The sequence below is a fragment of the Oppia nitens genome, unplaced genomic scaffold, assembly GCF_028296485.1.
Source record: "Oppia nitens isolate AA-2021 unplaced genomic scaffold, nextdenovo-longstitch-racon4-pilon3 scaffold6_pilon_pilon_pilon, whole genome shotgun sequence".
Classification (NCBI taxonomy): domain Eukaryota; kingdom Metazoa; phylum Arthropoda; class Arachnida; order Sarcoptiformes; family Oppiidae; genus Oppia; species Oppia nitens.
In genome coordinates, this window is record NW_026533250.1 from 4,981,996 (window position 1) to 5,008,715 (window position 26,720).

Below are 26,720 nucleotides of genomic sequence, written 5' to 3' on the forward strand. Positions count from 1 at the left end.
GGAATATCGTTGGCCTTAAACCATGAACACCACACCATAGAGTACTTCTGACCGGACAACCAGTCGGAAACACCGGTACTGTTGCTGTCGATGGTTACTGTCTTGTTGTGGAGACTGTCGTAGTATTTAAGTGTCCAAAATGTGTCGCCGATAAAAAATATCTTGTGATAGTATATGTCATGATATTGATATAAACGCAACGAGAAATCAATTTTGCGGTCATTATTCACAAATTCAATACAAAAATCTTTGGTCACGGCTTCCGATTCAATGGTCAACACAACAACAATAACTACTTCTACTACTAACACAATACTATAGCTAATCATAGATTTATAAGACATTTAATTGTAAAAACAACTGTCAACTTATCCAATAAATTTGAATATTGCAATTTTAATTGATAAATAATTGACATCAATTATTGCTAACAGTATTTATTGTAATTTAAATTTTTTAAGGAAATAATGTCATTAATATTGGATTCAATAGATTCAAAAAATTAATATTGATTATTGTTAATAATTGATATTAATATTCTCGCGATTTATTATGTGGTTAAAGTTTATAACAGTGTATATACAGTATATATGAGGCCAGGTATGTTATAATAGTTTTTTAAGTAGATTTTTTTTGTGTTTCCGCACTTTTATATTTTTAATATATATAATGTTTTTTTTGTTGTTTAAAATAACGACTTTTAGCTTATGAGACCAAAAGTCAATTTAGCCATAAATTTTTATTTAAAAAAAATCTATACCACTATAACCACAAAGTGATTAAAAAAGAAAACTATTAATTAGTTATTAATTAAAATTATTGCATTATTATTATTGCATTATTATTATTACATTATTATTATATGTATGTTATTTAATGCATTTGATTGAATGCAATACAACAATTTATAGTATTTATAAAGTACAGTATTATATATATATATATATATATATTCTACAATTAAGACAAATTTAGTTTTAACGGTCAAATAGATACTAATAAATTGTCGTTTTGTTATTTATTTAAAAAAAAAAAATCTGTTTATATTAAATAGTTTTTCATTGCAATTGATTTGATATCTTCAACTATAAATGTCATCAATCAACTGATTGGTAACAAAATATATATTATTTAAACTTTGAATAAATAATGTGTAAATTTCTAGGATTAACAGCAACAGTGATGTTAATGTTGTCGACCATTGCATCGGTGATCCTCTTTGTCGAGTCCAATGATTTTTGCGAACAATATGTCAGAAATGACAATAAAATTGATTTTGGATTTCGTTTTATTGACAAAACAATCCAAGATTTAGATTATGAATATTTGAAATACTTTTTCATTGGTAATCACTTTTGGAAATTGAATTACAATGACGTCAACAAAAGTAAATTTATAACGAAAGTATCGGTCAGTCTGACTGGTTGTCCGGTGAGAAATACTCGATGGTCTGGTGTGTCTACTATAATGCTTCAAAATTTCCTACATTTCCCGTCATAGAAGTAGATCACTGTCGTACCGGTGCTCTTAAGGTAACATTTTTTTTTCTTTTTCTATTTATCTATACATTCAATAATTTTTATGTATATATATTAATATATATATTACTTGATTTTTGTTTCTATGTATGAAAACCACAATTAGAAAGACCTGAAAACAATTGATTGGGCGGTTCTGATGCCTAACACATTGGATGTCAATCAAACACTCAACACAACGACCATAACATTTGGTGCCGACTTTGAGCCATTACTGGTGTGGGTATCGTTTCCGTTTCAGTTTAAATATCGTATCGTCACCTTTATGTCGACCAGTGGTCAGACAAAAGTGTTTAACTTTTGGGATTCAAACAAACTAAATGAAGATCTTCCCAATGAATTAAAAAGTGATCACCGATTTATTATTGAGGCAAAACAGGAGCAAAAAATCAATAGTCAATACCCTATTATGGCAATAGTGGCACAGTATAGCAATAATGATTGTTCTAACTCATGTGCAACTAATATAAATGGCCAGGGATCTATAGTGTTTATGAATGCCAACAACAATAGTATCAAATACTGTTATGTGGGAAATCCATACAATGATATGGCCGTATGTTTTTGTATTTTTTTTAATTATTAGCAACAATATCTACTAATATATGAATTAATAAATTTAGTAATAAATTTTTATTTAGTGTACACCAGAAAATCTAAAGACACTGATAGACTGTTCCCATATAACAACAACAACAGCCATACATACAACAGCCGGCACACAAACTAATGGCCCAATTAATTGGTTTAAATGGTTGAAAACTATATTATACAGTATATTGTGGTAATTGTAATCCTATTGATACTCAACTGTTTGATGATATACTTGATATACAATCAATGGTTACAACGATACAGAAAACAATTCAATAATTAAATTTAAAGTTTTAATTTATTATTATTATATATTTGATTTAGATTTATGTTTTTCATTTTGTATTTTGTAAATATATTATATATCAAACATTTCTTTATTAAAATAAAAATTTCTATACCAGTTTAATTTTAACTATACTTTAACTGTATTTTAGTTGATAAATAAGTTGACATCAATTATTGCTAACAGTATATAATTTAGATAATTCAAATTTTTGATGAAATAAACTTTTAAAGTCATGTAAGTTGTTAATTGAATCCAATAATAATATAAAAAAAATTAAACTATATATTTAAATCACATACACATATTTTACTGACAATTACTGTATCATATTAATTAAACTATGTTACTTAGCTCACTGTTTACCATCAATACCTACCCTCCCGCACAAACCATAAGTTATGTCATCAGATATATCAGTATGATTTTATTTTTTTTTGTAACTATAATAAAAATTATATAATCATAAATTAATACTGTCTTAATACTACGAGATTTTATTTTAATTGTTATAAATTTAACTTTTATTACATATAGTTTATTAATTACTGTTTTATTAAATCAATTTCATTATTCAATTTTATTGGATAAGTTGACAGTTGTTTTTACAATTAAATGTCTTATAAATCTATGATTAGCTGTAGTTTAGTGATAGTAGTAGAAGTAGTTGTTATTGTATTTATCATTGAATCGGAAGCCGTGACCAAAGATTTTTGTATTGAATTTGTGAATAATGACCGCAAAATTGATTTCTCTTTGCGTTTATATCAATATCATGACATACACTATCACAAGATATTTTTTATCGGCGACACATTTTGGACACTTAAATACTACGACAGCGTCGACAACAAAACAGTTATCATCGACAGCAACAGTAGCGGCGCTTCCGACTGGTTGTCCGGTCAGAAGTACTCTATGGTGTGGTGTTCATGGTTTAAGGCCAACGATATTCCTGGTGTCAATGTTCGACATTGTCATGTAGGTGCTCTGCGGGTGGGTGTAAATATTTTGCACACTAATAATAGCAATCAATTAATCAGTTAATTTTATATATAAATTGTTAATTACATGAAAATCCCATTAGAAAGACATGAAAACCATTGACTGGGCGTACATTTCTGCCGATACGCTGAATGTTAAACACGCGGTCAACGACACGACAACCATAGAGTTTGGTAAGGAATTTAGGCCAACATTTGCTTGGATGCCAATACCATATCAAAGTGACAATCGTTACGTAACGTTTTGGTACAAAGGTTTGACTAAAACCTATAATTTTGATAAACACGACAAACCGTTTATGGATATCACCGAAACAGATACAATACCAAAAGAAATTATTAGAGGATTAAGCGAATCATATGTTAATAAGGCGACAGAAATAATGACAATTATTGGTCAGTTTAGTGAATATGATTACGTGAAACATTATTATACTGGAACTGAGGGCCAGGGATCCATTGTCTTTATGAATATCAACAGTACTATCAAATATTGTTATGTTGGACTGCCGTTCAACAATACAGCTGTATGTTATATATATACAGTATAATTGTTGGTATTTTTTTAATAATTATATATATTGTATGCATGTTTGTCAGTGTCTACCGAAACATTTGAAAACATTGATTGACTGTTCAAAAACTCCGACATCGACACCAACATCGACTCCACCACCAAAAACCCAGTCATATTTGATTACTCTGCTTATACTGATTGTCACATCAGTTATACTAATGTCACTAATCATTGGAATAGTCTTGTGTTTTAATGCCAGTTCTGGAAGGGAAGGTATGGATGAATAATAACAAATAAAATACAAAAACATTTCAAACATACAGATATTAATACAATTTTTTCAAAAATATATATATTTAGATGAAATGCATAATGTTTTTAGTAGATCGTCGGTGAGATTAGGATCGACCAGTCCGTCATCTATGAGTAAAGTAAACAAAAAGAGAAAAACTGGTGTTTCATAGACACATACCTACAGACAGGACAACAACAATAAAACTGACATTTATATTGAATAATATATTAGTTTCTCTCTCTCTCTTTCTTTCTTATAATTATTGATTTTTATTAGTTAATACTCTCTCAATATATTGTATAGAAAATTCTGTAATAATTTATCTTTTTTTTTTTGTTTGTTTGTTTGGTGTCAACTCTGATATTTGTTTATCTTTATTATCATTATCTTTATTATAGTTATTATAAGATTTATTATACAGTAATATAATATATAATAATTAAATGATTTATTAATAAATAAATTGACTGTAAATTCTATATAAAAATCATATCAAAAGATAATAATTAATGAATATATTTTGCACAAAAAAATATTATAATAACTAAAACAATAGTTTAATATATGATTAGTTGTATTTTATAGTCAGACAGACAAACAACATCACAGAAAACACTGGCGATTACAGTACCGGTGGTGATAAAGGATGAAATCAATGGATGATAAAGTGCTGGAGATCGGGATCGGTGGTCATCACTACCTATGGGTCTAACAAAACAGATGTCCAGACAAAACAGAATCAGAACATTGTCCATAGCCATTGCAGACTTGGATGCAGACATCGATGGTCATATTGGGCATCAGTGGCAAACAATTGTCGACATTGGGTGCAAATCCATTGTCGGTACAGTTTTTCAGTAGACTTTCTAACTCTTCACTACCTCTTGTAGTGTTTGTACAAAGGATTAGCTTTTTATAGCAAAAAAAAAACAACTACTTATCAACATTTCTACTAATACAACAACAACTACCACTACTACTACTTACCCACTGTTTAGCCGCACATTTCACAGTTCCGATATCGGCTTAAATGTATATTATAGACAGCCAGCAAAAAAGTATTGTTTTATGAAGTTATACATATATAAAATGTTAGTTTTATTACTTAATTATTATTTAGTTAGGTTAGTTTGGGGTCAGTATGAGGTTAGGAAGTGGTTGGGTGGGTGTGGATGGGTTTGGGGGCAAATAATTTTCTAAAGGCTGTCTATAATCTACATTTGTTCCCTTCATTGATACTGAGAAACTAAACTAAACTATAAGTTATTTATGGTCAATACTATTTGTGATATAATGTTATAGTTATTTATAATTAATTAAATTGCAATAAATAATAATAATAACTGATACATGTACTGTACATTTTAAATTAGTAATTAAAATAATGTAATGCATTATATAATAGCTTGCGCTTAAATAATTGCAATTTTATAGTAAGATTTCATTGAATTTAATAATTTTAAATATTCAAAACAATTTTTTAATGTTTAATGTGAAATAAATTAATAAACATTTTTGTTTGTTTTTATCAAATATAATGACAGTTATAATGATAGTACTTTTAATGATAATGATATCAATCAATCAGTTGGCCAACTGTTTACCCGAATTTTGTACAACCAATCACTTGGAGTCGGCATTCAATTCGGACATCAAAAGAGTGGCCAATCGTATTGAAAACTTTGTCAAACTGATCGGTACCCGATATAAATGGCTTTACAACTCGTACACCGAAACACTGGGCAGAGAGTTACCGTTGGAAACATTTGACAAATGGTCGACATTTCAAGTGTGGCCCGACTTTCCCGACCGGTCAACGACCTCTGATTGCGATGAACAGTGTCTGAACGTACAAAAGCTACGTAACATTATGTGGGAACTGTACTACAATAGCCAAACCCAATCATACAGATATCAGTTCTATCGGATCAATGACTCAATGGGTAATATAGCAAAGACAGTCATCAACAGTGCTGAAGATATGCCGTGGAAAATGAAACCCAACGGCACTGATCTAACCGGACCGTTATGGCCACCGGGATTTAGTCGACAACGCTATCGGCCGGTACTTTACCTAAGCAAACGCTACGAATTGTTGTTTGTGGTGAACGGCGCCGATGGCGACGACAACGACAATAGGCCAGTGCTATACACTGTAGATCTTGTCAAAGGTATGGCCAACTGGACCGAAGCCTTGTTGTCAGCAAATAAACCGTTGAACTCCAAAGGACTGGTCATTCGCGGACTGTTTCTAATGAATTCTACCGTTTATATGATCGGCGATATGAATGATAAGCCACTGGACAGAAGCCTATCGTTTGTCTATCGATACGATGCCAATCGGTCACGAGTGGTACGAACGGCACTCAATCTGAGACAACTGTTTCGTATAAACGACGACTGTATGGCCACAGATTACGATCAAAACTCCTGGATGTTTGTCTTTGTCATACTATTGCTGATGATTGTCATTTTGGTGACCATACCGCTGATCGGCGTCGGTCTCTATGTAAGCCATTCGCTAAACAATTCGTTGTCCATTAAAAGTAACATCAGTTCGAGTGGCGGTCAGCGCCCGTCCCGAAGTCCTTCCGATGATTCGGGTCTCAGCATTAAGACTATTTCATCGGATCCGGCCGTAGTCATCACAGACAACAGTTATTTCGGCAGCAATGGTGACAGCGATGATGACTACTATAGCAAACTTAGTCATAATAGCAGTAATGGATAGTAATAGTAGTCATATCTGTAAAATTAGTCAATAATAATAGTAGTGATAAATCAATGTTAGAAAATTAATTATTTTGTATTTTTGTATTCAATGTTTTATTATTATTTTTTTTGTATACAAAATATACAAAAATATAAATCAATCGATCAATAAATTAAATACATTTGAATAGAGAGTTATAAAAAAAAACATTTAACAAAATATTCTTCACTGAGAGTCAACTCAAACTATAATATAAATATAAATAACAATAAATTAGTTTGTCTGAGATGTCGGTGCTTTGGATGATGTCTCTACTATTATCGGTCCGAATGTGTTTGAAATATCATCACCTTTTGATGGATCAGTTGATACCGTCTTTGAATTCGTTGGTTTCGATTGACTGCTAGTTAGCGATATTCTTCTTTTCGAAAAACTCTTCTTCTTCTTCTTCTTCTTGGTTCTCGATCGGTAGGACTTTGCAGATGTATTATCTGTACAATTATAATACAATATAAAAAAATTATAACAATAAATAATCTCTCTCTCTCTCTCTCTCTCTTTCTCTCTCTCTCTCCCTCTCTCTCTCACACATAGAAACATAACAACTATTACCAGTATTTCCATCTCCTTGTCCGCCGAATCGATAAATCCAGACAATTATGACGACACTAAAGATGATGACAACAACAACACCGACGATAATCAATAAAATAGTTAAAATCTTTATTAATCTATCGGTTGTGACAGTAGTTGGACTGATGATATCGTATCGTATGATAGTATCGGAACAGTCGATCAATGTCTTGGGTTTGCACTGAACAACCAAAAAAACAAATGTTTTAATTAAAGAAAAAAACAAATAATAAATTAAAAAACATCGTTATTGTAAATTAATTTGTTTTTTATTTGTTATATAATTAATTATAACTATAATATAGTCTTTCTATAGATTTTTTTCTAACCCTTACCCGAATGTATGGTTTACCCACATAACAGTATTGAATAGCTTTGTTGACATTCATAAATACAATAGATCCCTTTCCATTTTCATTTTTATGACATTTGCCATCACAATCACTATTACTAAACTGTGCTATTATTGTCCTAATAGGATATAGTCTATGAATTTTTCTCTCCTGATACCCATATATAATAGGTCGCTGAGATATATCAATGGGAAAGTCTACATTCAGATTATTTGGATCCCAAAAGTTAAACACTTTTGTCTGACCACTAGTCGACATGAATGTAACAATACGGTACTTGAACTGACAGGGCATCGGTACCCACGCCAGTAGTGGCTTAAATGTGTTACCAAATGTTATGGTCGATGTGCTGATTGATTGGTTGATATTAAATGTTTTAGCATTCAAAACGGCCGAATCAATTGTTTTCAGATCTTTCTAATTGTGTTTTTAAATATCAAAACAAGATATCAAAATAGATTGAATGTTTAGATTGAATGTATAGATAGTTAGATAGAGTTACCTTTAGAGCACCGACCCGACAGTGATCTACTTTTATGCCGGGAAGTGTTGGTAAGTTTGAAGCATTATAGTTGACACACCAGGCCATCGAATATTTCTCACCGGACAACCAATCAGACTGACCGACACTTTCGGTATTAATTTTGACAGTTTTATCAGTTTTATTGAAGTCAATGAAATCCAATTTCCAGAATGTGTTGCCAATGAAAAAGTATTTCAAATATTCAAAATCATTTTCATTGACTGTTTTGCTAATAAAACGAAATCCAAAATCAATATTACAGTCATTTCTGACATATTGTTCACAAAAATCTTTAGACTCGACAAACACAATCACCGATACAATGGTAGACAATATCAACACCACTGTTGCTGTTAATCCTATAAGTTTACACATTATTTATCCAGAGTTTAAATAATAGTTTATTTTTACCAATCAGTTGATTGATGACATTTATTGCTGAAAACATCAAATCAATTACAATGAAAAAGTATTTAATATAAACAGTTTTTTTTTATAACAAAACCACAATTTAATAGTATATTTGACCGTTAAAACTAAATTTGTCTTAATTCTAGAATATATATATATAATTTATAATAATAATTAAGTTAATAATATTAATATTATACAATATATATGATACTATATAGTATATACTGTACTTTATATATATATAATAATAAAATAAAATACTGTAAATTGTTGGTCTGGACTCCTAAATATGGGCTTTGTTTTGACATTGTTTGCGCGTGCAATACAACAGTGTATTAAATACGTCGATTAAATAATCTAAATTACAATACATACTGTTAGCAATAATTGGTGTCAATAATTTATCAACTAAAATACAGTTAAAATATAGTTTTCAAGTTAAACTGGTATAGAAATTTTAGATATTTATTTCTAATAAAAAAATGTTATATATATATATAAATACAAAATGAAAAACATAAATCTAAATTAAATATATAATAATAATAAATTAAAAATTTAAATTTAATTATTAAATTGTTTTCTGTGTCGTTGTAAACATTGATTGTATATCAAGTATATCATCAAACAGTTGAGTATCAATAGGATTACAATTACCACAATATATAATATAGTTTTCAACCATTTAAACCAATTAATTGTATCATTAGTTTGAGTGCCGGTTGTTGTTATTATATGGGAACAGTCTATCAGTGTCTTTAGATTTTCTAGTTTACACTAAATAAAAATTTATTACTAAATTTAATAATTCATATATTTAGTAGACATTTTTGCTAATAATTAAAAAAAAAAAATACAAAAACATACGGCCATATCATTGTATGGATTTCCCACATAACAGTATTTGATACTATTGTTGTTGGCATTCATAAACACTATAGATCCCTGGCCATTTATATTATCTGCACATGAGTTAGAACAATCATTATTGCTATACTGTGCCACTATTGCCATAATAGGGTATTGACTATTGATTTTTTGCTCCTGTTTTGCCTCAATAATAAATCGGTGATCACTTTTTAATTCATTGGGAAGATCTTCATTTGGTTTGTTTGGATCCCAAAAGTTAAATACTTTTGTCTGACCACTGGTCGACATAAAGGTGACGATACGGTATTTAAACTGAAACGGCACCGATACCCACGCCAGTAAGGGCTCAAAGTCGGCACCAAATGTTATGGTCGTTGTGTTGAGTGTCTGATTGACATCCAATGTGTTAGGCATCAGTACCGCCCAATCAATTGTTTTCAGGTCTTTCTAATTGGGGTTTTCATACATAGAGATAAAAATAAATTAATATATATTTAATTATTGAATGTATAGATAAATAGACAAACAAAAAAATGTTACCCTAAGCGCACCGGTACGACAGTGATCTACTTCTATGACGGGAAATGTAGGAAATTTTGAAGCATTATAGTAGACACACCAGACCATCGAGTATTTCTCACCGGACAACCAGTAAGACTGACCGATACTTTCGGTATAAATTTCGACACTTTTGTTGACGTCATTGTAATTCAATTTCCAAAAGTGATTACCAATGAAAAAGTATTTCAAATATTCGTAATCAAATTCTTTGACCTTTTTGTCAATAAAACGAAATCCAAAATCAATTTTATTGTCATTTCTGACATATTTTTTGCAAAAATCTATGGACTCGACAAAGACGATCACCGATGCAATTGTCGACAACATCAACACCATTGTTGCTGTCAATGATAATGATTTACACATTTTTAATATAAATTTTATTATTTAGTAAATATCAGTCGATTCATTGCCAAAGATATAAATCAATTGTAATGAAAAAAACTATTAATATAAGCAATAATTAGCTTTTAATAGATATTTAACCGTTAAAAAGATTAATATATTTTTTAAAAACAAATAAATTAAATTATTTAATTTAAACATTTGTAACATAATTTGCGTGACTTTAAAAATAATAATTATAATATATTTTTTTTATAATCAATGTAATAAATTTATAAAATTGATTTTTTATAACTACATTAGTTTAATACACATTATCCTATATGTATTATAATAATTTATATTTATATAAAAAAACAAGCTATAAGAAATTCAAATTATTATTATACTTATTATAGATTTAATAAATTTTATTTATTAATTAGATTAAATATTACTAATTAAATTTATACAAATGTTCACAAATAGACACAAATGTTGTCAATGTATTGCAAATTTAATTAAATTAATTTATGTTACAAATGAAAACTTAAATCTAAATCAAATATATAATAATAATAAATTAAACTATAATTTTATTGTTGAATTGTTTTTTGTAAGATTAAATAAAAATATAGTACAGTTATACTGGAGTATATAAATTTTAGAAATTTATTTAAAATGTGTTTTATATTATACACTGTATGATCAATATTTTTTACAATTTACATACAAAAAAAATAAAGAAAATAAAATATATAAATTAGATTATAATTTAAATTTGTTATTGTTTTGTGCATCGTTTTAACCATTGCTTGTAAACCAAGTATATCATCAAACAGTTGAGTATCAATAGGATTACATTAACCACAATAAGTAATGTAGTTTTCAACCATTTAAACCAATTATTTGTACCATTAGTTTGAGTGCCGGTTGTTAAATATATGGGAACAGTCTATCAGTGTCTTTAGATTTTCTAGTTTACACTAAATAAAAATTTATTACTAAATTTAATAATTCATATATTTAGTAGACATTTTTGCTAATAATTAAAAAAAATACAAAAACATACGGCCATATCATTGTATGGATTTCCCACATAACAGTATTTGATACTATTGTTGTTGGCATTCATAAACACTATAGATCCCTGGCCATTTATATTATCTGCACATGAGTTAGAACAATCATTATTGCTATACTGTGCCACTATTGCCATAATAGGGTATTGACTATTGATTTTTTCGTTTACACTAAATAAAAATTTATCTATTATTTCATTAATTCATATTGAAGTAGACATTGTTGCTATTAAAAAAAACATACGGCCTTTCCATTGAATGGATTTCCCACATAACAGTATTTGATACTATTGTTGACATTCATAAAGACAATGGATCCCTGGCCCATATTTCCATTATTATTATTAAGGAAATCATTATAACTATACTGAGCAACAATTGTCATTATTTTGGGTCCTATTATTGACAGTATGATATTTACGAGTATCGGTGGTCATATTATCTATAAACGGTTCATATGGGTTATCAAAATTATAGATTCTGGTTTAACCATTTTGCCAAAATGTTACGTAACGACCTTCAATTTGATTTGAATTGGCAGTCCAGGCAAATGCTGAACTAAATTCATTGTCAAATGTGATGGTTGTTGTTGTTGTTGAATGATTGACCGTTTGTTTAACATTCAACGTATAGCTATCAATGACTGACCAGTCGATGGTTTTCTTGTCTTTCTATAATAGATTTAATTAACAATTAATATATATTTAGTTAACTAATTGTTTGTGTGTTTTTTTTGGGAAAGGGATGTGTGTGGGGATAGGGTTGGATAAATGTATACTAACTCGCAGTGCACCGACACGACTGTGATCATAGTTCACATCGGGAATAACAGGTCTATCCGTGGCCTTAAACCAGGAACACCACACCATAGAGTAGTTTAGACCGGACAACCAGTTAGACTGACCACTACTGTTGCTGTCAATGGTAACAGTTTTGTCATCATTTCCATCAAAATATGTCAGTTTCCAGAATGTATTGCCAATGAAAAAGTATTTATCAAAATTAATTGACTGCTTATCGAAACATTGAAATCCAAAATCAATTTGTCTGTTATTTTTCATATATTCAATAAAAAAATCTTTAGTAATCATGGCTTGCGATTCAATGATCAAAACAACTACGACTACTAACACAACATTACAACTAATCAACGATTTATAAGACATTACTGTATAATACTGTTAAGTATTTTATTGAATATTGAAAATTATGAAACAAATGTTATCATTGGTTTGAATACCCAATTGATTGATAACATAAAACTAGTTAATATTAAACTCTAGTTTTAAAAAAATAATGCTATAATCTCGTAGTATTTTAATCAAATAAAAATTGTTGTATAATAATAATTAGTATAAATTATAATATTTTTAGTTTAATGACATCATTAATAAAATCTAATCTGACTATTCCTTTAATAAAAGTATATGTATTAAAAGTTAATAAATAAAAACATATATATAATAGTAGTTGACATTTAATATTAAATATTTAACATTTTTTAAACTTAAATGGTTTACAATTGCATCTAATTTTTTTAACAATCATTTAAAGTGTTTTTTTTGTCAATTGGCGTCAATTATTTTTTAGCAACTATTGAATTATTAATTTAGATGAACTAATTATTAGTGAGTTTTTTTTGAAAGATTAAATAAAAAAAAATAGTACAGTTATACACTATAACTTATACTGGTGTATATAAATTTTGGAAATTTATTTTAAATGTTTTTTATAGTATACACTGTATGATCAATATTTTTTACAATTTACATACGAAATAAATAAAGAAAATAAAATATATAAATTAGATTATAATTAAATTTTGCTATTGTCTTGTGTATCGTTTTAGCCATTGTTTGTAAACCAAGTATATCATCAAACAGTTGAGTATCAATAGGATTACATTAACCACAATAAGAAATGTTGTTTTCAACCATTTAAACCAATTAATTGGGCCATTAGTTTGAGTGCCGGTTGTTGTAGTCATAGTCGTGGTAGATGTTGTAGGTATGGCTGCTGTAGGTGTTGTAGGTATGGCTGTTGTAGGTATGGTTGTTGTTATATGGGAACAGTTGATGAGTGTTTTTAGATTTTCTGGTTTACACTAAATAAAAGGTTAATTTTAATTTAGTAATACATTTATATTAGTAGACATTAGTTGAAAACATACGGCCTTCTGGTTGAACGGCAGTCCAACATAACAATATTTAATACTACTGTTGGCATTCATAAAGACAATGGATCCCTGGCCATTAGCTGTTGTAGTACTATAATCATTATCAGCATAACTATACTGACCAATAATTGTCATTATTTCTGTCTCCTTATTAACATTTGATTCGCTTATTCCTCTAATAATCTCTTTTGGTTTTGTATCTGTTTTGTTGATATCCATAAACGGTTTGTCAGGTTTATCAAAATTATAGGTTTTGGTCACACCGTTGTACCAAAACGTTACGTAACGGCGTTTAGTTTGAGATGGTATTGGCATCCAAGCAAATGTTGGCCTAAATTCCTTACCAAACTCTATGGTTGTCGAGTCGTTGGCCGCGTGTTTAACATTCAACGTATCGCTAGAAATGACCGCCCAGTCTATGGTTTTCATGTCTTTCTAAACGATTTATTAAAAGTAATTATTAATTTATTTATAAAATTATTACTAACACTGATTGTTATGTGTGTGTGTGTGTGTGAAGAGAGAGAGAGAGAGAGAGAGAGAGAGAGAGAGAGAGARAGAGAGAGAGAGAGAGAAAGAGAGTAAGAGAGAGAAAGAGAGAGACAGAGAAAGAGAGAGAGAGAAAGAAAGAGAAAGAGAGAGAAAGAGAGAGAGAGAAAGAGAGAGAGAGAGAGAAAGAGAGAGAGAGAAAGAGAGAGAGAGAGAAAGAAAGAGAGAGAGAGAAAGAGAGAGAGAGAAAGAGAGAAAGATAACTAACCCTTAGTGCACCGACACGACAATTTTCATGGTCTACACCAACAATAATAGGTTTATCCTTAGCCTTAAACCATGAACACCAAACCATAGAGTACTTCTGACCGGACAACCAGTCGGAAGCACCGGTACTGTTGCTGTCGATGGTTACTGTCTTGTTGTCGACGCTATCGTAGTATTTAAGTGTCCAAAATGTGTCGCCGATAAAGAATATCTTTCGATAGTCTTCGTCATGATATAAACGCAACGAGAAATCAATTTTGCGGTCATTTTTCACAAATTCAATACAAAAATCTTTGGTCACGGCTTCCGATTCAATGGTCAACACAACAACAATAACTACTTCTACTACTAACACAACACTATAGCTAATCAACGATTTATAAGACATTTAATTGCAAAACAACTGTCAACTTATTGCAATGTATTTGAATATCAAATTGATATCAATTTAAATTTAACAGAAATTAATAAAATAGTTAAACGAATTAATAGTTTAAACAAAAATCTCGTAGTTTTTTTAAAAAAAAATAAATATTAAAAATTATATTTTATTATTAATATATTTATAATATTATTATTACTAAGCTTAGTAAAAAAGGGGCAATAATGCTTCGCGCGCTTTATTATAATAATATAAACTATCACGAGATTCATAATTAATAATAATTATAGAATTGCAGTTAACATGATTTATTTTTTTTTGTTGATTAATTTATTGATAAAACTATATTTTTGATAAATTTAATAAAAATAAATAAAAAATGTCAAAAACTGATAAAGTATCGATTAAGTTAAAACAGTATATTTGTGAATACAATCCTATATTTAGTTTAACTATTGATTCCGCTAAAAATGAAACTTTTTTTTAAAAAAAATTGTGTAAAATTTCATTTCATTATTTTTAATTTATAAAATAAAAACCTGTTAACTGCATATTTGGTAATATTAATTTAATACAACACGTGATACATTGTTGCCCCCTTTTTTTTACTAACTTGTAATCTTAATTATTACATTTCAATAATATAAAAATAATACTTTTTGATGACATAACTGTAACAAAAAAAAAACTAATGAAAATTATTAGTTTTTACTGTAAATATAGTATTAAAACAATAATTTATAAATTGTTTAAACATTACAATCAAACAAAACAATAGCTAAAGATATGGTTAAAATAGACATCGATAGTGATATAAAAGTTAATTCAGTGGATCAACGACTCTGATTACAATAGTGTGGATCCGATGATTAGGGACACACTGTTTGCAATAATGTTTGAAGTGTACGGAATCTATGGACAATCCGTACAGAAAAACAGATCCGATATTTCCTAAAGTCGATCCAAAATAGATTCAAAAATACATTAATAAACTGAAACACTATCTGAAACTGATTATCAGATCCGATTGATGAATGATATGGCATTACTAGAGGTTGACCGACGATTCAAAAGCTACTGTGGTAGCACCTGATGGTCATGGTTTTGTGTCACATCTAAATTATATGGTTTATTATCCAATGATTTTTAGGTTACAATTTGGTGATTACTATCTAAATTGGCATCAATTAGCCACTTAAATGACTTATAATTAAAAACTTAATTCATCTAAATTAATAAATGTTTTTTAAAGCAACTATTGTATTGTTAAGTTAGATGCAATAATTATTAGTTTTTTTTGTGTAAGGTTAAATAAAACTATAGTACAGTTATAACTGTAACAAAAAATACTAATGAAAATTATTATTGAATTAGTTTTTAGAAATTATAAATTTATTTAAATTGTGTTTTATTATAAAACTTTTATAGTATACAGTAATATCAATATTTTTGCAAAAAATAAAATAAATAAAATTTAAAGAAAATAAAATATATAAATTAGACTATAATTTAATTTTGTTATTGTCTTTTGCATCGTTTTAACCATTGCTTGTAAACCAAGTATACCATCAAACAGATGAGTATCAATAGGATTACATTAACCACAATAAGTAATGTTGTTTTCAACCATTTATACCAATTAGTTTGAGTGCCGGTTGTTGTAGTCATTGTTGTTGTTGTTATATGGGAACAGTTGATGAGTGTATTTAGATTTTCTGGTTTACACTAAATAAATATTTAATTGTAATTTAGTAATACATTTATATTAGTAGACATTAGTTGAAAACATACGGTCTTCTTGTTGAACGGTAGTCCAACATAACAATATTTGATAGTACTGTTGGCATTCATAAAGACAATGGATCCCTGGCCATTAGCAGTACCACTACTATAATCAGGATCGTAATCATAATAAATATAATGACCAATAATTGTCATTATTTCTATTTCTTCATTAATTTCCAATTCGTTTTTTCCTCTTATAATCTCATTTTCAGTTGAATCCGTTTCAGTGATATCTATAAACGGTTGGTACGGGCTATGAAAATTATAGGTTTCAGTCAGATTTTTGAACCAAAAGGTGACATAACGATTGGCACTTTGAGATGGTATTGGAGTCCAAGCAAATGTTGGTCTCAATTGTTTGCCAAACTCTATGGTTGTCGTGTCGTTGGCCGTGTGTTCAACATTCAACGTATCGATAGAAATGACCGCCCAGTCTATGGTTTTCAAGTCTTTCTAAACGGTTTATTAAAATAATTATTAATTTATTTATAAAATTATTACTAACACTGATTATAGCATATGTGTATGTGTGCAGATAGAGAGAAAGAGAGAGAGAGAGAGAGAGAGAGAGAGAGAGAGAGAGAGAGAGAGAGAGAGAGAGAGAGAGAGAGAGAGAGAGAGAGAGAGAGAGAGAGAGAGAGAGAGAGAGAGAGAGAGAGAGAGAGAGAGAGAGAGAGAGAGAGAAAGAGAAAGAGAGAGAAAGAGAGAGAAAGAGAGAGAAAGAGAGAGAAAGAGAGAGAAAGAGAGAGAAAGAGAGAGAAAGAGATAACTAACCCTTAGTGCACCGACACGACAGTGTCCATAGTCTACACCAACAATAATAGGACTATCCGTACCCTCAAACCAGGAACACCAGACCATAGAGTACTTCTGACCGGACAACCAGTCGGAAGCACCGGTACTGTTGCTGTCAATGGTTACTGTCATGTCTTTGTCATCAAATGTTAGTCTCCAGAATGTATTACCAATGAAGAAGTAGTTCAGCGAATAAACTTTGCGATCGTAATAAAAGAGACGAAATGAAAAATCAATTTTTCGGTCATTTTTTACAAATTCAATACAAAAATCTTTGGTCACGGCTTCCGATTCAATGGTCAACACAACAACAATAACTACTACTAACACAACACTATAGCTAATCAAAGATTTATAAGACATTTAATTGTAAAAACAACTGTCAACTTATTGCAATGTATTTGAATATCAAATTGATATCAATTTAAATTAAACAAAAATTAATAAAATAGTAAAAGGAATTAATAATTTTTAAAAAAAATCTCGTAGTTTTTTAAACAAATAAATATCAAAAATTATATTTTATTATTAATATTAAAACATAATAATATATATTACATATATATTATAGTTTTGGTAGCTAAGATTATATAATTGGTTAGTTTAGATCAGCCCATGCATGACATACCACACCTCCCTCTCCAGCTATATAAGAGTCAACCGACCCTAACTCGGGGTCTTGATATTGTAGTCGTCTTTTATAATCGTATATGTTTTGTAATAGTTTTTTTATTTCGTTTTTAACAGTTTTTAGTACTTTTGTACTGTACTTATTTTGTCTAAGTTTTATACTTTTGTATTAAGTATTTAATTTTGATACTCAACAATAAAGTAATATTATTTTATAATTAAAATTGTGTGTTAAATAACAATTCATACAACTATACTGGTGCTGGGGAAAGGGTGGCGCAAGAAACGCCAGTACCGACCGGATCGGCCAAATCGGCCAATCACTTGGGTGGGACAACTGGATGTGTTTGAAGAGTGCTCTACATTTTGACGACCAGTTGTACGGCCGGTACAGCCTTCACAGCCGCTAACCCGAGTTCGGTGCAGCGCTCGTATACAGACATATATTGGCAAAATATATGTTATGTTGTATTTGGTGGAGTTCGCAGTGGTATCGATTTTATAAGTACTTTTGCATTAACTAACTATGGATTGGTATGTCTTTTTAATTTTTATTTTATTGATTATTAAATTAATGCAATTGTGTCTAAATTAATACGCTATGTTTTTATGCTTTGTGTTGTTTATACTTTCTATTGCGCTAACAGTATTTAACTTAATATATGAATTTTGCTATTTTAAAAGACCTATACATATAGATATCCCAATTAATGCCTCAAATAATAGTGAATATTCAGTATAATTGTAAGGATTAGTTTTATTACCAAAAAAAACGCATAATATTCACTATCATTACTGTAAACCTTAACTTTACAGTTAACTTAACGTTACAGTTTCAATGGGTTTATTGCTGTCAAAATTCTTTAAAACTTCAAAAACTGAAACGCTATTGAATAGAGAATATGTTTCACACATGTTATCAGTGAACCCCACCTACGGTACAGTAGAGTTAGACATTAAAGAAATTAGATATAATAAACAGTTAGATTTATTTGTTAAAATTGAGTAAAAGTAGTTTCCAAAAGTTTGAAAAAGTAATTAAAAAAGTAATAAAACACAAAATAGCGTTAAAATAATTACTATATTACATAAAACAGCAATAAAAATGCCCAGAAAAACTAGAAAAGCTCGCTCTCGTAACACATCACAGTCACTCACTAGGAGTGAAACTAATCCCACAGTTAACACAGTAACACGAAATTCAAATAACACTATCACACAAACAGATGTTTTAACACCAGAAAACAGTCTTAATGTTAATAGTAGTGGTTTAACTGAACAAAATGAACCATTAAATCAAATAAATGGCCAAAATGCAAGCAATTATGTCAATCCCCTAATTGGCCAAAATGACCAAAACAGTCAAACTAGCCCACAAATTGAAAGCAATAAAAATAATTGCCAAAATAGATCTATGGGAACAAATTTAAGTACTGTAAACAACAATTTAAATAATGTTACAAATATTACCAACAATACAGAAAAGCCTAAACCCAAAAGTGAATTTAGATCAATAATTACTGTCGGATCAATTACACCCCAATCATTTGATGGTAGTAATGACATAGATGATTGGATCGGTCATTTTATTTATGTGAGTAAATGCAATAACTGGAATGATGATATGAAAAAGCTTCGATTACCAGTTCACTTAAAATCCACTGCAGAAATGTGGTATAAAGAATTTGCAAAGCTAGACATTGATAGCAATTATGAGGGAACACTCACTTTATCTCAGATTTATGATGGCTTAAGAGAAGCTTTTAGACCAAAAAATTATAGATCTATTTATCAATCAAATCTCATTTGCAGACACCAAGGTCTAAGTGAACCAGTAGCAAACTATCATTATGATGTTATACGGTTATGTAATAAAATTAATCCAAATATGGAAGAACAGGATAAGATAACTCATGTAATGAGAGGCTTAAAGTCAGGAATGTTAGAAAAGGTTTTAGTATTTGAACCCAAAACTTGCATTGATTTGTTAGGAAAACTCAGAAGTATTGAAGAGTCTGAAATACTTGCCTCGCAGAGACCCACCTATAACTATTTGTTATTAAATGACCCGAAAAACAGTACTAAAACACCAATATCTGTACCAAATAACAATAGGGACATTAATCTAAGTGCAGATGTCAATCCAAATACTTTGACCAATTTTACCAAATCGGCCAACGCAGCCAAGGCAGACTCAAAATCAGAGATAGCCCAATTGTGTGAATTAGTAAAAAGTTTTATGATAACACAAAATAATAATAACAATTATCGTAACAACAATTATAATAACAATAATTTCCGTAACAATAGTTATCGTAACAATAACAGTAACAGGTTTCAATATAGGCGTACTGTTGATGGGCGTCCCGTGTGTGACATTTGTCATAAACCTGGACATTTTGCTAAAACTTGTTATCACAATAAGAGTAATAATACGGAGCCCAAAACTGTTGTTAATGCTAAAGAAAATAGCAGTTCGGGAAACGAGTGATGGCGGCGGTCATCACTAATGCCGTCGCCGATACCCACTGTTATATAATCAATATTAAAGATATGCATTTAACAATTGACGGCTATGTAAATAAAACCCCATATATTATGTTAATTGATACCGGATCCGCCCGGTCTATTATTAGTAAAAATGAATTTAATAAATTCAAAAATTTAAGTTTAAATTTATGCTCTCATCCTATATTAAAACTAGCCAACGGTACTACAATGGTACCGGTTGGCAAAGCTAACTGTACAGTTTCAATTGATAAATATAATTATTTAATCGAATTTATAGTCTATGATAACCTACCATTTAATGTACTTTTAGGTTTAGATTTTTGTATCAAATCTGAACTTAATATTGATTTTAAGCAAATAAAAGCTAATTATCAAAGTTTAGTAGAACTTCCATTTTATAACCATAATTTTTATAATAATGTAAATAATGATTGTAAATTAAAAATAAAATCCAGTACTACTATACCTAAAAATAGTGGCCGATGGGTTGAAGTTAACGCTATAAATAAACCTAGTAATGATTTATATTTTGAACCAAGCGTTGAATTTCAAATCAAATTTAATTTATTAATTTTTGACTCGCTAATCAAATATGAGAATAATAAATTATTTGTTTTTATTATCAACACCTTACCATCAAATTCATTTATAAGAGAAAGTACTACTATAGGTACAGTTCAAAATGTAGATAATGTTGAATTGCTTACGGCAACCCATAAGACCGAAACGGCCAATTTTGCTAAATCGGCCGATGCGGTCAATGATACCCAAAATAATGATTCATTTGAATTTAATATTAACAATAACTTAACTGTTGAACAATATAATAAAATTAAATGTTTTTTATTAAAATATAATAACATTTTCGCTAACTCAATCTCTGATATCACTAAAACCGATTTAATCACACATAATATTAAATTAACAACCGATGATCCTATTCATCAGCCACCGTATAGGGCAAGCCCTAAGGATCTAATCGTAATGAACGATCAAATTGACGAAATGTTAAAGGCGGGTATAATTAGAGAATCAAATAGCCCATATGCTAGCCCTGTTGTAATGGTTAAAAAATCAAATGGACAGCTAAGGTTTTGTTGTGATTACCGTAATTTAAACAAAATAACCGAAAAAGATAGTTATCCTTTGCCGAGAATAAATGACTTGATGACAGCATTTACCGGTTCTAAGTTTTTCACAACCCTAGACTTCATATCAGGTTATTGGCAAGTGGCCGTCGAACCAAAAGATATCCCTAAAACTGCATTTATAACACCTAATGGATTGTATGAATGGGAAGTAATGCCATTTGGTTTGACCGGTGCACCTGCTACTTTCCAACGCATGGTTAATAAGCTGATAGCGGGTTTAAGATACAATACATGTGTCGCCTATTTAGACGATATAATAGTATATGCCCCAGACTTTGACATACATTTAGACCGATTGGCCCAATTGTTCGATAGGATCGAATTGGCCAACTTAAAACTTCAAAAACAAAAATGTCATTTTGCTAAAAATGAAATAAAATTTTTAGGTTGGATCGTAGGATCCGACGGTATCAAACCTGACGATAAAAAAGTATTAGCAATTACTAATTTTAGATCACCTAAAAATGTTAAAGAAATTAAGAGATTTCTAGGTATGTGCGGTTATTATAGAGATTCAATGAGTGAGTTTAGCAAATTAGCTTCACCGTTATTGAGATTATTAAGAAAACATGTACAGTGGCAATGGACTATATTAGAGGAAAATGCAGTAAACAATTTAAAAAAATGTTTGTCTAGTGCTCCTGTACTCGTACATTATGACCAAAATTTAGATGTTAGACTTCATACAGATGCTAGTTTAGAGGGATTAGGTTATGTATTATTACATATAATTGAAGGCAAAGAACACCCAATTAAATATGGAAATAATAAAATATTTGTTAGGAAAATATTTCGAAATAGTTACCGATCACCACTCCCTGTGCTGGATGTTCCGATCTAAAAGTCCGACACGACGGATAGCCCGATGGGTACTTGAATTAGCTGAATATGATTTCAAAATTGTCTATAAATCAGGTGCTTATCATTTAGATGCCGATGCACTCTCGCGAGCGCCTCTAAAATTAACTAACGTTGAAATCGGTCAAATTGGTCAAAATGTTCAAACGGGACCAAATTTTGATGAAATGTTGTTGAACGTAAATGACATCAATTTAGTTGAATTGCAACAACAGGATGAATGGTGTAAGAATGTAATTAAAAAGTTTGAAAATATTACAAACAAACCCCAGTATATATCTGGAGGAAAAAGTTTCGAATTAATAGACGGTATTTTATATCGAAAAATCGATAATGGTTTTGGTCCTATTTATCAATTATTAGTACCGAAAGTGTTACGTAAAGACATACTATATACTAACCACAACGATCCGGTTAGCGGACACTTAGGAATTATTAGATGCTATGCAAAAATGAGGGGAAAATATTACTGGAAAAAAATGTTTCGTTCAATTAGTCAGTACATCAATCAATGTATAGATTGTCAAACAAAAAAGAAACCGCAGCGGAAACCTATAGGTTTTGGTCAGATAATGGACACACCTGTCATACCTTTCTCGACAATTGGTTGTGATCTTCTCGGTCCATTCCCTCTGTCTTACAATAATAAAAGACATATAGTCGTTTGTACTGATCATTGCACGCGTTATGTCATCACAGGTGCACTTGAGGACAGTAAAGCTGAAACAGTTGCTAATTTTATTATACATAATGTAGTACTTATATATGGAGCACCTGCAGTCATATTAACTAATCAGGGAAAATGTTTCACCTCAACTCTAATGCAAAAATTGTTTGATTCATTTGATACAATACATTCACGTACATCTAGTTATCACCCACAAACAAATGCATTAGTTGAAAATTTTAACAAAACGCTAGCTAATATGTTATCCCAATATTGTGATTACGATCAAAAAAATTGGCCAGATAGTTTACCTTATGTCACTTTTGCTCACAATACTACTCCTCAAGAAACAACCAAATTTAGTGCCTACAAACTGTTGTTTGGTAGAGATGCTAGATTACCGATAGACACCTTACTAAGAACACCAGTTATTGATGAGATACCAGAACTTTTTGAGCAAAATTTAGAAAATGCTAGATTATTAGCCAATACAAACATTAAGGATATGCAGTTAAAAAATAAGTATTATTATGATAAAAAGAGACTAAATATAGATTTTAAAATTGGTGATAAAGTAATGGTATTCACACCGATTAGGAAACGTAATCTGAGTACAAAACTTTTACATCGAATGTTTGGTCCATTCACCGTAACAGAAATTATAACACCAGTAACGGTAAAAGTAGTTAACGTAGACTCAAACAGATCCGAAGTAGTACATACTAGTAGATTAACAAAATTTAATGAGAATTTTGAATTGGAAATTTTACATGAAAATGACTTAACTGTTGAGCCAGTGAATGATTGGTCAAATTGTCCAAATCGGCCAACACAGACAAATCAGTCTAAAGATCTAATAAAAAATAATATTAAAAAGAAAAAGAAAAAACCAATTGTCAAGGTAATTAATAAACAAAATACGTTTAGAAAACACAGTAAATATGGACGTATATTAAAAGCTCCTGATCGCTATAGGTCTGAAAAGTAAATTAAATAAAAATTTTAAATCAAATTATTATAAAATAACTATTGTTTTTAGAATTGATGGATCGATTTATTAAAATAAAATGTAATATATTGCCTAAAAAACTATTTGTGAGACGTTAGCGCTAAAGTCTGCACAATATAGAAAGAAAAATTAATGAATGAAATAAAAAATAAATTGAATGAAAAATAAATTGATTAGATAAGAAATAAGAAAAAAGTGCACATTTGAAAATAAATTATGAAAAAAGTGTATAAAAAATGAGTAAATTAGAAAAATTAATTGAATTAAAAAAAATTGGGTTAAAATTAAATAAAAGGCAATTGAGTTTAAAATTAATACATGATAGTTTTGACTACTGGACATATAGGTCAGTTTGATCGGATCGGCCGGTTTGGTCAAATTGTCATATTGTGCCCTAACATAACAGTCTGTATTTTAGTTTTGAAACTATTGTTAAGAATATGTAAATGAAAAAAGAAATAAATAAAATAATAGGTTATAAAAAATAATTTTGATTTTAATAATGTTGAATAAATAAGTAGAATTAAATCTAATTAAGTAATACAATTACCTTACAATTAACAATAAAAATAAGAAAAAAAATAATGCGATTGAGTTAGAAATTACAAAAAAAAATACAAAATAAATTACAGAATATAATCTTATCAAAATATTAGTTTTTTAAATAAAAGGTAATAAAAAATTTATATATCTATAAAAATATTATACCCACACACATACACATACACACACACATATACATACACACACATACACAAACACATACATACACACACATACACACACACACACATACACACACATACACACACATACACACACATACACACACATACACACACATATACACACATACAACCACATACAACCGCATACAGACACTTACAAAAATAAGGTATACCATATCTATAACATATGTATACCATATGTATACCACATATGTATATGTATACTATAAAAAACAAACCGCCCATGCAATTTATCAAATGTTATAGTGTCCAAATATATGGTCCTGGTAATTAATGTGACTCTATTGCTGGTCATAATAATAGTATCGGTGCAGTGTATACTACTAGTAGAATGGGACCTATCTGTAGTGGGCCATAAAAATACCAAAAGATATTATGATATTTATACAGATATATACGTAAAAACATAAATATGACATATAAATATAAAATTTAATGTTATGTAATAAAATTTGATATAATACTAATTATATAAATAAATCTACTTAAAACATAATTTTAAAAAAAATAATATGTAATAAATTATATTTATAAATATATATATATATAATAAAATGCTACTCATAATGATGTTATAATCTTTTACTATATTCAAGTGTTTTTAATAGTATAAATTACAATAATTTAAATAACTACAAAAAAAATATATCAAATAATCATTTAAATTAGTAATAACAAAATAAACAACAAATATATACATAAAATTTACTAATTTTATAACTATTTTTGTTAAACAAAAAAAAATAGAAAATTATGTAACTAAATGATAAAAAATTAAATAACAAATATCTAAATAATCAACAAATTACACGATAATTGAATTATTTTTAAAAAAAAAAATAATTTTTATTTAAATTATATAATAATCTTAGTTATATGTTATTAAACATTTAACCATGGTAATATTGGCCAAATTGGCAAATTGGCTAAATTGACAAAATTGACAAAAAAAACATGATTATTATTATAGTATTTATATATTATTTCTAATAAAAGTAATTTGCTTTTAATTATGTATTTATCAACAACCAAAAAATTATTAAATTATTAAATAGATACAATCAAAAAAAATATATTTATAGATTTATTAATACAGTAATAATTAAATTTAAATGAAAATTGTAAATACAGTTTAATGTTTAAAAAAAATAATAATTTTTAAACAATAATTTTCATACATATTATTTAAAACGTTATAAAATAATGTTTCTTAATGTGATTGTTTAGTTTGATTTACAATATAATAAAAAGTCTATATTTATAATACTAATATGTAAATCAAATTATTTAAAAAAAATATTTAGTAAACAAAACAATTTTTTTATTAGTACTAAAATAATATCTATACATAATTATATCATTATATTTATACACATAATTATATTTGTAACCTAAAAAAATATTTAAAAATAATTTATCACAAATATTTTTTTTTATAAAAAAATAATTTACTGTAATATTCTATATATTTTCTACATATATATTTGTCAAAATAGTTACAATATAGTTAAAAAAATTGCCAAATTGGCAAAATTGATTAATTG

The 26,720-nt window shown here is 28.8% G+C and overlaps 5 protein-coding genes across 5 annotated transcripts; 3 read left to right on the forward strand and 2 right to left on the reverse strand.

Annotated features, from left to right (window-relative positions):
* The first annotated feature begins 1,335 nt into the window (after window positions 1-1,335).
* LOC128962775 (uncharacterized) lies at window positions 1,336-2,326 on the forward strand. Its single transcript, XM_054309177.1, has 3 exons — window positions 1,336-1,532; window positions 1,645-2,094; window positions 2,180-2,326. Exons 1-3 carry the CDS (start codon window positions 1,446-1,448, stop codon window positions 2,324-2,326), a joined length of 684 nt encoding a protein of 227 aa, XP_054165152.1. The 5' UTR covers window positions 1,336-1,445.
* A 718-nt stretch (window positions 2,327-3,044) lies between these two features.
* Window positions 3,045-3,806, forward strand: LOC128962776 (uncharacterized). The gene is made up of 3 exons (XM_054309178.1): window positions 3,045-3,414; window positions 3,506-3,717; window positions 3,794-3,806. Exons 1-3 carry the CDS (start codon window positions 3,049-3,051, stop codon window positions 3,804-3,806), a joined length of 591 nt encoding a protein of 196 aa, XP_054165153.1. The 5' UTR covers window positions 3,045-3,048.
* Window positions 3,727-4,418, forward strand: LOC128962525 (uncharacterized). Its single transcript, XM_054308900.1, has 3 exons — window positions 3,727-3,949; window positions 4,023-4,212; window positions 4,300-4,418. The coding sequence occupies exons 1-3, from the start codon at window positions 3,806-3,808 to the stop codon at window positions 4,401-4,403; spliced, it is 438 nt and encodes a 145-aa protein (XP_054164875.1). The 5' UTR covers window positions 3,727-3,805; the 3' UTR covers window positions 4,404-4,418.
* A 9,114-nt stretch (window positions 4,419-13,532) lies between these two features.
* LOC128962778 (uncharacterized) lies at window positions 13,533-15,099 on the reverse strand. Its single transcript, XM_054309179.1, has 3 exons — window positions 14,641-15,099; window positions 13,878-14,318; window positions 13,533-13,811 (listed from the first exon to the last, which is right to left on the reverse strand). Exons 1-3 carry the CDS (start codon window positions 15,025-15,027, stop codon window positions 13,533-13,535), a joined length of 1,107 nt encoding a protein of 368 aa, XP_054165154.1. The 5' UTR covers window positions 15,028-15,099.
* An 834-nt stretch (window positions 15,100-15,933) lies between these two features.
* Window positions 15,934-17,976, reverse strand: LOC128962779 (uncharacterized). The gene is made up of 4 exons (XM_054309180.1): window positions 17,581-17,976; window positions 16,813-17,259; window positions 16,588-16,746; window positions 15,934-15,972 (listed from the first exon to the last, which is right to left on the reverse strand). Exons 1-4 carry the CDS (start codon window positions 17,962-17,964, stop codon window positions 15,934-15,936), a joined length of 1,029 nt encoding a protein of 342 aa, XP_054165155.1. The 5' UTR covers window positions 17,965-17,976.
* Between the last annotated feature and the right edge of the window lie 8,744 nt (window positions 17,977-26,720).